At 40.2% G+C, this 13827-nt stretch overlaps 1 protein-coding gene across 11 annotated transcripts in view; it reads right to left on the reverse strand.

Moving 5' to 3' along the window:
* ERC1 (ELKS/RAB6-interacting/CAST family member 1) overlaps positions 1-13827 on the reverse strand; it is a 287154-nt gene that overhangs the window by 183476 nt on the left and 89851 nt on the right. For all 11 annotated transcript variants that reach the window (XM_061364024.1, XM_061364022.1, XM_061364019.1 and 8 more), the window contains one exon: positions 13550-13717. In XM_061364024.1, the coding sequence (XP_061220008.1) occupies positions 13550-13717 (168 nt within the window). The remainder of the gene's footprint in view (positions 1-13549; positions 13718-13827) is intronic.

The following is a 13827-nucleotide window of genomic DNA, read 5'->3' on the forward strand; positions in this document are numbered from 1 at the left end:
CTAATCATTCCCTGGTAGCATCAGTTTGCTGACAGATCACTGCAAAATAGAACAAGAACAGTCACCATAAACTGAACTGTAATTATAGTATCTTCCGAATAGTAAAGAATATTTTCTGTACTGCTGAATTCCCTATAAAAACCAGTATGTAAACCACATTTAAAATTATACTCCTAGAATCTTACTGTCATGTTTGCAATCCTTCTGTCCTGCTAGTAGCTCGAGTTCCCTTCAAACCTTCTAACAATCCTATTATTCTAACAATCCTATTACCAAAGTTAGCTGTTTCTGAAAAACTGATACTGAGAGACATTTTCCTCACAAGCTTCTAAGGAGGTGCCAGTTGGGGCCAGGGAATAAGTTAGGACCCCAAGACTGAAGACTAATTTTTGAGTTGGTAAGTGACCTGAAATTCACATTTTCAGGAGAGCCAGTGCGTATGCTCTTAAGCGTTATCTCAGTTCCAAAGCATTTGCCTAGAAAAAATTATGCATTAGCGATGACTCACATCATTAGACAACTGTGAAGCAGCTAAATTTACTTAATAAATTGCTTCATTCTGAGGAGGTTCTATAATATCAATAGCCTAACCTAGTCAAAAGCAGATTCTTTGAACTGCAAAATCCTATCGTGGACACTGGCCAATAAAAGAGGGTTTTGAGGTGAGAGGTGCAGGGGAAGCGCTCTTTCCAACCTGCTGATACAGGTTATGTCTCAAAGCATACACGTTTTAATGTGAATGGGTAATACTTTCTGAAAATGCAATTAAATAACTAAATTATAAAAGGTGGTCAATAAGAGATTCATTTTGGCAATATGCGAGCCAGTTGGTTAAGTACATAAAAAAATCTCTATTATTTTTTTATCTTAAAGCTTCACTGAGTATCCCCCTGGTTTTGCTGGCATTCATCAGGCAAGAGAATGTATCCATTATCCATCAACAAGACTGCAGCCTGAATTGTTTGTTAAGATAATTTATTGGTTCTCACTTGAGAGCAATACTTTAATTCACCTAAGTAATTCAAAGCAGAATACTGCTGTCATAAATAGCAAACCAAATTCATTCAGACTCTGCTTCTCTTCTTGAATGAAACACAATTTTAAATATTACTCATTTATTTAATATATGTTGAAATGTCACTTATACTGAGAATTGTAACTGAAAATCATCTGCTAATTTATTTCACTATAACATCCATTTTGTTGAAATCCTGGCCTAACCACGCAGAATAACATCAAGCTAATTCTGATTTTTGGCAGTGTCCTGACATAATGAAGCAATCTGTGTGACTATGCTTTCTAAAGTTTTACTCCCAAGACCTACTAAATACAAATGGATTAAAAAGCCCAAGTATTTTGCAGACATTGCTCACTCCTGTTCCAAGTCCCAGAAAAGACTTTGTCAATAAATATGCACAGATTTGACTTAGGAAAATTCATTACAGAAAATATACTAAAACTATAATTTAGAATATTTTCATGTTGATGGTTCCCAAATGTTCAAAATAAGGAAAACCAAAACTAATTCATTGTGGAACACTGATAAAGCAAGGAAAAAAAAAAAAAGAACATGGAACCAGTAAATGTTAACTTAGATCTGATGTTCTGTTTTGTAAGAAGCAGAATAAAACTAAAAAGTTGTGACACTGCTTTTAGGATAGCTCGAGCTTCACAAGGTTATATGAAATTTAGAAAGTGTCAAGTGAAAAACTTCCTATATTTTAAAATAAACTTCTTTACTTGGATAAACCAAGTACAGTGTTTCACTGATTATTGTGAAACAAACACTCTTCATTCTAAGGCAACTTAATCTGAGATAGTCAGAAATACTGATGCTGTTTTCCTGACTTGCTTTAGATTCTGATTTGGCTCTACACAGAATAAGGACACTGTAACTACTGACACATCCCTGCTTAGATACATACGGTACAGTGCTATATATCATATCCTCATTACAGAAAGAAAGGGTAACAAGAAAAGACATGAAGAAAGTAAAGGCTTAAGTCATCACAGCACTGAGGTACCCAAGAATGGGAGCCAGAGAGCAGAAAAGACCAAACGTTGAGGCAGACCCACATGGGATTTAATGTTGACTATAAAGGAAATCCTCACAGCAAACTAAACTCCATTTACATTACCATTTACGATCACTCAAGCAGAAGGCTGTACAACTTGAACAAAGATTTTAAATAAGATTTGGATTCAGACACTGAATTACTTTGTCCAATTCACTGATTTATTAAAATGATCAAAGAAATACTGTAAGCTAAAACTGCCCCTAAACCACTGAGGAGAGCTCTGGAAAGGAGAGATGCTTCTAATCCCAGTGTAAAACGTTCCCAGTGAACTGTGATTGTCCCATTTCATTCTTCTATGAAGGATACGGAATGATTAATAAGAAAGGATTAGGAAGTCATACTGTAAATACTGAACACAAGAGAGAATGAATGTATATGTTCTTCAGTATTTAGCTATCACTGCTCTCACAGAATTACTTCAGAACACACAGTGATAGCTGAAAAAAAATACTCTAACTCGCAAATAAAATCCCTTAAAAGTATTTAAGAAGCCAATATATTAAAGTAGTACCATTTTTTGGCTATATTCTTTCCCATTTTATAGCACAAATGGCTTTAGGCAAATCAACATTCCAATATCTACTGAAAATAAACGCTGGAAGGGACAGAGATTGGCCCTCTTTATCCAGAAGTTCTGTATTTAAAACTGTCCTTCAGCCACCTTTGTCGGAAGGTATGTAAGCTCTTCATCATGCAGAGGAGCATCCTAATTATCAAATCACAGTATCACAGTATCACAGTATCACAGTATCACAGTATGTTAGAGATTGGAAGGGACCTCAAAAGATCATCTAGTCCAATCCCCCTGCCGGAGCAGGAACACCTAGATAAGGTTACACAGGAACGTGTCCAGGTGGGTTTTGAATGTCTCCAGAGAAGGAGACTCCACAACCTCCCTGGGCAGCCTGTTCCAGTGTTCTGTCACCCTCACTGAGAAGAAGTTTCTTCTCAAGTTTAAGTGGAATACCCCTTGTCCTATCATTGTTTGCCACTGAGAAGAGCCTGGCTCCATCCTCGTGACACTCCCCTTTTATATATTTATATACACTAATAAGGTCACCCCTCAATCTCCTCTTCTCCAAACTATAGAGACCCAGCTCCCTCAGTCTTTCCTCATAAGGGAGATGCTCCACTCCCTTAATCACCTTAGTTGCCCTGCGCTGGACTCTCTCCAGCAGGTCCCTGTCCTTCTTGAACTGAGGGGCCCAGAACTGGACACAATATTCCAGAATGAGGTGTCACCAGGGGCTGAGTGGGGGAAGGAGGGACCCTGTTTGGACCTTCTGCTTGCTGACCGCCCCCTTCTTGATAGACTCCCCAATTGCAGCCGGCCTTCTTGGCCACAAGGGCACAGTGTCGGCTCATGGTCACCCTGTCGTCCACTAGGACCCCCAGGTCCCTCTGCCCTACACTGCTCTCTAACAGGTCGTTCCCCAATCTATACTGGAACCTGGGGTTGTTCCTGCCCAGATGCAGGACTCTACACTTTCCCTTGTTATATTTCATCAAGTTATTCCCCGCCCAACTCTCCAGCCTGTCCAGGTCTCTCTGGATGGCAGCACAGCCTTCTGGCGTGTCGGCCACCCCTCCCAGCTTAGTGCCATCAGCAAACTTGCTGATAGTACACTCAATTCCCTCATCTAAATCATTGATGAATATATTAAATAATACTGGGCCCAGTACCGACCCTTGAGGCACTCCACTAGATACAGGCCTCCAACTAGACTCCGCCCCATAGACTACAACTCTCTGGTTTCTCTCCTTCAGCCAGTTCACAGTCCACCTCACTACCCGATCATCCAGACCACACTTCCTCAATTTAGCCGCAAGGATGCTGTGGAAGACCGTGTCAAATGCTTTGCTGAAGTCAAGGTAGACCACATCCACCGCTCTGCCATCATCCATCCACCGTGTTATTTCCTCAGAAAAGGCTACGAGATTGGTCAAGCATGACTTCCCCTTGGTGAAGCCATGTTGACTGCTCCTCATAACCCTCTTATCCGTGATATGCCTTAAGATGGCACCAAGGATAAGGTGTTCCATCACTTTCCCAGGAATGGAGGTGAGGCTAACCGGTCTATAGTTACCCGGCTCCTCCTTCTTGTCCTTTTTGAAGACAGGAGTGACATTCGCTTTCCTCCAGTCCTCAGGCACCTCTCCCGTTTCCCAAGACTTGGTAAAGATGATGGAGAGCGGTCTAGCAATGACCTCCGCCAGTTCCCTCAGCACCCGCGGGTGCATCCCATCTGGACCCATGGATTTATGGATGTCCAGATTGCTCAACTGGTCTTTAACCCATTCCTCCTCGACTAAGGCAGACCGCTCCGTTGACCTATCTTCATCTGAGGTCTCAGCAGTACAGGGCTCTTCAGGACTGCCTCCGGCAGAGTAGACAGAGACAAAGAAGGCATTCAGTAACTCTGCCATCTCTGTATCTTCTGTCACCAGGGCACCCGTCCCATTCATCAGTGGGCCTACATTGCCTCTGGTGTTAGTTTTATCTGCCATGTATTTGAAAAAGCTCTTTCTGCTGTCCTTGACCCCTCTCGCCAGCTTTAATTCCAAGGAGGCCTTAGTCATCCTAGCAGCTTTCCTACATCCTCTAGCAGCAGCCTTATATTCCTCCCAAGTGGCCAGCCCTTCCTTCCATGACCTGTAAACTCTCCTCTTCCACTTTAGCATACCCAGCAATTCCCTATTTAGCCACGCAGGTCTCCTGACCCTCTTCCTTGACTTCCTACGTGTTGGGATGCTCTGATCTTGAGCTCGGAAAAAGCAGTCCTTGAACGTCAACCAACTATCTTGGGCCCCTTTACCTTCAAGCAGCCTAGTCCATGGGATTTCCCCTAGCAATTGCTTGAAGAGGCCAAAGTTTGCCCTGCTAAAGTCCAGGGTTGCGATTCTACTTGCTATTCTACTGGCCCTACCACACAAGATCCTGAATTCTACCATCTCGTGGTCGCTGCAACCAAGGCAGCCCTCAACCTTCACTCCTTCAACCAGACCCTCCTTGTTAGTGAGGATGAGATCCAGCAGCGCACCTCTCCTGGTTGGCTCGTCCACCATTTGCATGAGGAAGTTATCATCCATACACTGGAGGAACCTCCTGGACTGCGGCTGGGTTGCCGAGTAGTCCTTCCAGCAAACATCAGGGAAGTTAAAATCCCCCACAACGACCACGGCCTGTGACTGTGAGGCCGCTCTCAGCTGCCTGTAGAAGGCCTTGTCAACTTCCTCACCCTGATCCGGTGGCCTGTAACAGACCCCCACAACAGTATCGCCCCTGCCAGCCTGCCCCTTAATTCTCACCCACAGACTCTCAACTCGCTCATCATCTGTCCCCGGACAGAACTCAATGCATTGTAGCTGCTCTCGCACATAAAGAGCAACCCCACCACCCCGCCTGGCTGGCCTGTCTTTCCTGAAAAGGACATAGCCCTCCATGACTATATTCCAGTCATGTGAGCTGTCCCACCACGTCTCTGTAATTGCCACCAGATCATAATCTCCTGACTTAACACAGGTTTCTAGCTCCTCCTGCTTATTTCCCATGCTGCGCGCATTGGTGTACAGACATTTCAGGGAGCGAGCCGAGCACACCGATTTCACCCTAGGATTACAGGAGGCCTCCCAGTCTTCATCAATTCTGGAGCGCTGTCCCACTGAGGCAAGCCCAGCTACAACCCCATCCCCCTTCGAATCTAGTTTAAAGCTCTCCAAATGAGCCCTGCTAATTTGTGCCCCAGGATCCTTTTGCCTCTGTGCGATAAACGAATGTTATTCTGGGACAAGGTGATCTCAGTTTCTCCTGGTGACAGTACTCCATACTGACCAGTTTTCTTATCCTCTGGATAAGTGAAACCACAGACTTGAGAGCTATTCATATACTTGTGCCCTATGACAGTCATAATGACGGTATAAATGCTGTGCAGAGACTCAGGCTGTAAGACTGTCTAGCCTAGTGGATTCAAAATTCACTCTTGAATCCAGGAAACTATTGATTTAAACTGAAATATTACTCCTTCCTTGTTCTGGTGAAGATCCCTGAATTGGCTAATGAAATCACTAATGTCTGTTCCAGACACAGCTCAGACAATCCCCCCAGGGGCAGAAAACGCCTGGAAGCCTTGTGACCAAAGCACTGGAAATTGTGCATTCTTACAACCCAGAGAGCAATGAAAAGCCATGTGAGGAAGACTGATGTAAGCAACCTCAAAAAATGGCATACGCCCTTGCTTTTCCTGCCTCTTCAATCATAGGGAACTTTGTATTTGTCTAGTACGACAGTGAATACACCAACAAAGCTTATTAGCTTTATCTTGCCAGAAAAACTACACGTTTAATTTATAATGAAGCCAAGAGGCCCCACAGTTGGCTGTTTTCCCAGATCCCTTCAAGAAACAGAATTTGTCAGTCCCACTACCTATGAGTAATGTTCTATCTTGCCAGTCAAGAGGTTATCGGCACAAGAAGGACATAATATCAAAATGACGGTTCCTCTTTGAGGGCTACTAAAAAAACCCAGAAGACTACTTCCATACATGACAGATTTGCTGAATTATGGTTTCAGTTTTCTGGAATGCTAGAGCACAAGTAATACTAGAAACTCCAATGGAGTTTCATTGTAACTTCACTATTGCTATCAATCATATGTGACACTATTGCACCAATATGCAGCAGTTTAAAACCTACGCTAAGACAGCTACAATAGCTGAACTACAGAACTAACATTGTTAACATCACAGTCCTGTTTTCCTTCTTCATTTGAACCTACTTATCTAAAAGGAGGAGTGGATAGTCATTACTTCAGGAAACGAAAAAAAACACACCAAACTTTAGTTACTAAAGGGAAAAGATTCTTTTCTAAGATCAATATAAACTGAGACAATGTTCATTACACTATTAGATCTCAAACTAAGAAATTGGCTTGCTATCTTTTGCGCATGTTAGAACAACACTGGATTTCTTTAAAGACTATTACCATACATCCGGGGATATAGGTACATATGCTACATATGATCCAGTTGTTTTTATTTTTATTGTGGTATCACAAAATGCTGCAAGAAGGGATTATATAAAAACAAAGCAGTATATTCTCCATTTACAAACTATAATTTATAATACAGGAAGACACAAGGTTGGTTTGCATTTTTTTAATCCAGTAAGTTTCTCCAACAGAGCTGCTGTATTGGTAGCCATAACTATGCTCTAAAAATACTGTGATAGCATAAAACCTGTTTTGTGTAGAATTAATTTTTCAAATTTAACTTGTGCCTCTTCCACTAGTTTACATGTCCCACATAATTTACTAAACAATCTTCAAGTACATGTTAGGTATGTACAAGTAAATTCACTCACAGGTTTCACTGCTCTGAAGTTTAATAAAAGTGATTCTTCTGCAGCCCTATTCAATCCTATTTCACAAAGTAATAAAAGTCATCATATACTGTCTACTATAACCTAAACAGAACTATAGGCTATGTACTCACTGGTGAGGGCTATAACTGCACCCGACTTAGAGCTGTGAAATGCATTTTGCTTTAGAAACAAAAACCCTTACAGTGAGAATACTGGAGTGCACTTCAAGCTACAAGGCATCTGCCATGACTGATCCAGATTAGGCAAAAGTGTGTTTCTTGGGTCAGTCCCTAATGAACACACTATCGCCTCTTCCAGCTCTTGAAACTATGAACTATCTGCCAGTGAAAATACTGTCTGAAGCTAAGCTTGTGGACTTTTTAAGACCCATACTCCATATCAGAAAAATTTGTGTTATTATATGGCTCAGAAAGAACTGAAAAAGGAGAGATCTCACAAGTTAACGCCTCTCCTGAGAGGGAAGGGATCTTGCTGACACAGCCTGGTGTTGCTATAATAACTCTAGGATGTCTATGTTAATCATTCACCTTTAAAACTAAACTATCAGAGTCGAAAAGTGGTATGAAGAAATGGAAGTAATCTCCTGCCCTAATAATGTCTTGTTAGCCATACACTCACAGAAGAAAAAAAAAGATACACCATGACATCTGAGCTGCACTGCTGTTACTCTAAAAAGTCTCAATGGATTCTCAGAGAAGTGGAAAGTCAAAATGGAAGGGTAAGAATCCTATTTCCAAAGTGATCATGAATCACTGTGAAATGGAAATAGAATTCTGTGTTGTACCCTCATTTCCCAAGTGGAAATTAAACAACTGATCTCCTTCCGGAATGGCAAGAAAGGGAAAAAATCTCACAGGCTAATTATGCTGAATTTGAACTCACAAATGGCAAGCCTCTGCAGTCACCTTTGGCACTTTCATTCCTACCCCAAGATTTCATCTAGTGGTATTTTGATAGAGATGAAGGATTAAGAGCTTGTCCTACTATTACTCTAACTGAAGATAATACTCCTATCTAAAAATCCCATCCCACATAGTAAAGCAATTCTGAGAGGATATTCCTGAAAAGAGACGGGACTCTAGCACCTTGGAGACACAAATTAGGACAGAACTGTTTCTGGCAATTTCTAAAAACCTTAGATTTCAAGTTTGTTGTTATTTTCAGTGGTAGTCAACAAGCCTGCAACAGAAAGGTCGAAAGAAAAAGCAGCAGCAGAAGAGGTCTGCTATCCCTTCAGGGACACAGAGGGACAAGTCCTTCATGACCCTCAAGGACACATCTTTGAGGTCACATCTGTCAGTTTTAATAAAGAAGCTGGCATAAGCCTGTGGGGATATTAGGTCTTTTTTGTGGCATTTGAAATCTCTGAACTGGTTTGGAACCAGTTCAGTGGTGTGCCTTGAGACTTGAGTCAAAGGAGCAGAAGTATGTCTTTTTCCGAGAGTGGTATTTACAGAAATACTCTTGTATTTGCACTGCTTGTTAAGCCACAGAGCTCCTGAAGAAAAGTCACTATTTTGTCAGTCATAGCTGAACAGGAAGTCGAGCATATCCTCCTTCTACCTCCATGCAAAAGCTGGGCTGATGAGCTGACTAATATGACCCTGGAGAACTGTACGTTACTCCTCCCTAAATGTTTATGATTTGAGCATATGAAAAGCAGAGAATAAGCTTGCTCACAGGTATATCACAAAGGCCAAAATTTATCCAGTCTTAAATAGGAGGATATATGCTCGCCCACTTTGTAAATGTCCACCTGGACTATCTTTGTTGGGACAGTCTTACTTTGTTCTTTCTTGTATAGCCTGCACAACCAGAGACTCAGATACGTGCTGCAGGTTTGAATAGGCCATCGCCCACGGCATAGGATTTTTAAGCACTAAATGTCATTGTAGAGTCTCAAAGAGATATATAAAAGTCCATCCTGCATTATATTTATTCTTAGAAAACTACATATTCATTCACCTGGTAGGCAAGTTCCAGGTCACACCAAGGAAGATAAAACTACCATAAACTGAATTAAATGTTTGAAAATGCAGTTCCTTCTCTGTGCTCTGTCATCTCTTCAGGGTTCAAGCAGAAGAGCTGCTTGGGGAAGTAAATCTACTTCACAGAGGAGGGAATGGAAAGAAAACAATCTCTAAACAGTACAAAACTTACAAATATTAACCCAACACAGCAGTTGCAGTAACTATGATCATGACTGATTTTAAACAGCTGAGTTATAAAGTCCATTTGCATACCCTTTCTCCTGCCACACAGTATTTCTTACGATTAAGCATAAGACACTTATTCTGATTTCTAAGCTTTTTCAAAAGCAGAGGGCATTTTTTCCTCTGAAGAAAGTCAATGCTGCTTATCCAAAAGAGGAGGAAAATTGTGTTTGGAGTCTTCGCAAATACTAGCTGAACAAATCAGCACAGCCACACACGAAAAACATAAATAAATAAATAATAATAATAAAAAATCTTTGTTCTTCCTCTATCACAGGTCAGTTATCACGTAGTGTGTGGGGAGCTGCCAAAAACCACTGCTATGTTCAGACACTACAACTTGCATTTTATTTGCCTGCAGCTGCACTGCACAATGAAAGGAGTGTTACCCTCCCCTCCCCAAGACAAAACATGATCTCCGCCCAGAGCAAGGGGTGATTGATTCACTGCTTGCTTTTTCGTTCTTTCAGAGTAAATGTTATTTATCTTTTGTCCAAATGTTATTTCTCTAAAATGCTTTGATTGCAAAGAATTGATTTTATTTTTAATTCCTTTTTATCCTGATCTACCAGCAGAGATAGACAGATGTGATAAAGAGAATAATGAAGCACAATTTAATGTTTTTCAAATTTCAAATTTGCCCAGCATGGCCCCTTGCCTGCAGTTCTAACAACTTCAAATGAGACTTTAATGCAAAATTTATTTTCAATGAAATGAGAAGAAAATCCTGAAGCTTTGTAGAACTCAGTTTTTGCATCAAATTTTCAGCCATAATGCTGAAACACAGTTCTGTAGTGTCCAAATTTTTAGTATTTGCCCTATTTCTATTTTCTCAAATAAAGGTGCTACTAATCAGCATCACTGCAGGAGTTTTGAACTGGGAAGATTCCAAAATTTAAAATGTGACGCATGTGATTTCTTCAGCAACCTGGAAAGTGTATTTTGGTGCCTACTGGATATCAGTAGTGGTGCCAATTGTCATGTTAATTTTTCAGATCTTTTTTGTTCATGATCTTTGTCTTTTATTTGCCCTCTAGTTGACCAGTAAACTTCCATTACTTTCTTTGGCTGGGATTTTAGGATGACCAGAACCTACAGGTTCTAGTTCACCACCTTTAATCCATACAAAAATATTAACAGTTCATAAAACAAACTACGCAGTGGCCTGTGTCAATGAATTCAAACAGAGACCCAATAGTAAAGGGTGGATTTTAAATAATTCTTGTTTCAGCATCAGAAGTTGCAGAAATTTACTATAGCTCAGTTTTCAGCACAACACAAAAAACTTTTTCAATTAGAATATACAGATGAAAACCTGATCTGTCTGAACACACCAGTTATAATCAAAGGGAGGGATAAAAAGACTGTTGTGCATGAAGGCAAAAGTTTAAGGGCAGTATATTTGTTTTAAATGACAGTAAAATTCTGAACTGTCCTGGAAGGTCTGAAAGACAGCAGTTGGACAAAGCAGAAAACTCTAGAGATGCAAAAAAAGAAGTAGTAAATCACAGTTTACAAGCTTTAGGAGAAAAACATTTACGTGAGAGGAGCTACAGGCTTCTAAAGTTCAAGGCAGAGGGCAGAAATAGCTACCTGTACAATCAAAAAAGGACAGGCGTATGTTTCAAATAGAACTTTTCTCTTGCACCTGAAACACACGTTAGCTCAGAACATCAAAGTTCTCATGACTTCCACAGATAAAATGAGACCTGAACTTCCTTCGGTGTTTTCCCAATCTGTGCTTTTCAGTGGAAAAATGCTAAAGAGAAAAAGAAAATGCAAAGCTCCATCTACAGAAAATCCCAAACTGAGGTTTACATTCTAGGTCTGGAAAACCTAATAAAAAATTCAGTTAAACACATCAATCACAAAACTTTAATCGACTGAATTTGTGCTCATTTACCCTAGGCTATAAAAAAAAAAAAAATCCATATTGAACCACAAACCTCAGATAAAAGTATTTTCAGCTGGATTCTCCATAAAAATATTCTACACTTGCTAACTACAGAAACTGAAAAAAAAAATAAAAAAAAAATCTTTGGATTTAAACCCCTCACAATTTCTCTGTTCATGCTAAAAGAACTGGTTCCAAGAACTTCAAGGCTGAAGCATATTCAAATCTCTGCATGTGACTCTAGTTAGCAGTAGGAAATACATATTTTTATAGAGATATGTTGCATATTGTTGTTTATGAAGCTCAGAGACAGGTTTACAAAACAATTCAAACTGCAGTTTATTATGGTAGTGTTATCCTCTGTTGAGCTATCTAGCAGAACAAGTCTTCAAAACCTTTACGTCTAAAAGCAGGGGCCCTTATTTTCTAATTTGAAGTAACAAGGTGCTTTTACTTGAAAGCAGAAGCAAACAAACCTCAAAAAATAGGCTTGCCACATGAAGAGACAAGATCAAACTGTCTTAATATGGCTTGCAGGAGTCTCAAGAAAACAAGTATGAAAAATGAGTAAAAGGAAAACCTTTAGCACTGCCTGTAAATGAAGCAATGAAAGATCATTCCAAAGGGTTAAGTAGAGCAAATGAGAAAATGTGAAAAAACAGTGTAAAAGTAAATGGAAGTAAACCAAACTCACTGACATTTAACATTTACACAAATGTCAGATTCCCCACTTCGTGGTTAAACACGGCTGGGGATCTCAATCAATGTTTGGAGTGTGCATGACCAATTTGGAAACCAGAAAGAAAGCATACCACAAAAATTAGAAATCTGTAAGTGTTTCTAAAAAGATGAATAGTCAAAAAATGAGACTATGAGGCCTTGGAATTAGGGCTGTTCTGAAATTATTAATGACTTATTTATGGCTAAACTGTACGCCTGAACTTCCATTCCTGCATGATGTCTGCTGTAACAGAACATGACCTAAACCCTCATGATTCATAGCTATATACTAGAAGAAAAGGCATTGGCCAGGTGTCAGAAATTAACCAATATTCTGAACTATTAAAATCACACGAATTCCACAGAATTGCTTAAGGGTCTAGGGAGAAAAAAAAAAACCAGAAAACCAAACAAAACAAACAAGCCATAGCACATTCACAGCTTAATACACTGAATACAAACTCCAAGAGCAGCTTCTCTAAAGATACAGAGGAAAAAATACTCTTACAATGAAAAGTGACTGTGATATGTGCACTTCTCTCTTCTTACCATGTATAGCAGCAATTTGAGGTATATTGAGTGCAATTTGCCCATGATCAACCATAATGACATTCACTGCTCTAGGACTCAATACCCTTCGGGAAACCTCTCTAATTTCTCTGTCAGAGTCTACTTTTTCTTATCCAGGCCTCCCCCATTTCACTGATAAGGTCTACATTTTCTTACCCAGAAAAATATGCAGGATAGTCTGAACCCTGGTTATCCTATGCTAGCACTTCCCAAGAAATATTAAGTACGATAAAACAGCATTTCTAATGAAAGTTATATGAAGGTCTTCCTGAATTTTCTCAGTAAGTTAGAGGAATCATCCTAATTGCTTCTACTGATGCAGCTCCTCATTCGTTCACTCACTCACATACTGAAGTCAGTCACCCAATTCCCCAGGCTTCAACTCAGTGTAGCTTTGTTAAGATGGTGGGTATGAAAGGATTGATTTTTTCAGATTATGTGCCCTCCTCATTGCTAATAATTAAATGGAAGCAGAAGCAGCACATACAACCACTGAAAGGCAACAACCTGTGGTTTGAATTCTGTCTATTTTTTCCTTCAAAACCTCAAACCGAAACTCAGCATTCACCATCTTCCCATTTCATGAATGGGCTCAATCACTAAAATCCAAAATATAAATTCTAGTTCAGACTTTCTGACACTTAAACATTGAAACGCATCAGGTGTGTATCTGACTTAGACCTCTACAATCTTACCTTCTTCTGAAGAACATTAACTTTGCGTTCCTTCACCTCTAACATGTCCTTGAGGTCATGGATCTCTCCTGCTTGAGTCCCCTTCTCCTCTGCCATCTCCTGAATCTGCTTTGTCTTCTTGTTGAGCATAGTCTCCTTCTCTTCCAGTCGTAATCGCAATGCATCCACCTAGGTTCAGACATGCAGAAACACAGTTTGTTTAGCACTGAAGGACAGAAATTTTAGAAAAGTTACAAAATCCACATCCACAAGGGAGTGAGTGCTGTCAAGTTACAATT

The sequence above is a fragment of the Neopsephotus bourkii genome, unplaced genomic scaffold, assembly GCF_033783945.1.
Source record: "Neopsephotus bourkii isolate Nb327-2 ecotype Australia unplaced genomic scaffold, CSIRO-AGI_Nbou_v1 NB_1183, whole genome shotgun sequence".
Lineage (NCBI taxonomy): Eukaryota > Metazoa > Chordata > Aves > Psittaciformes > Psittacidae > Neopsephotus > Neopsephotus bourkii.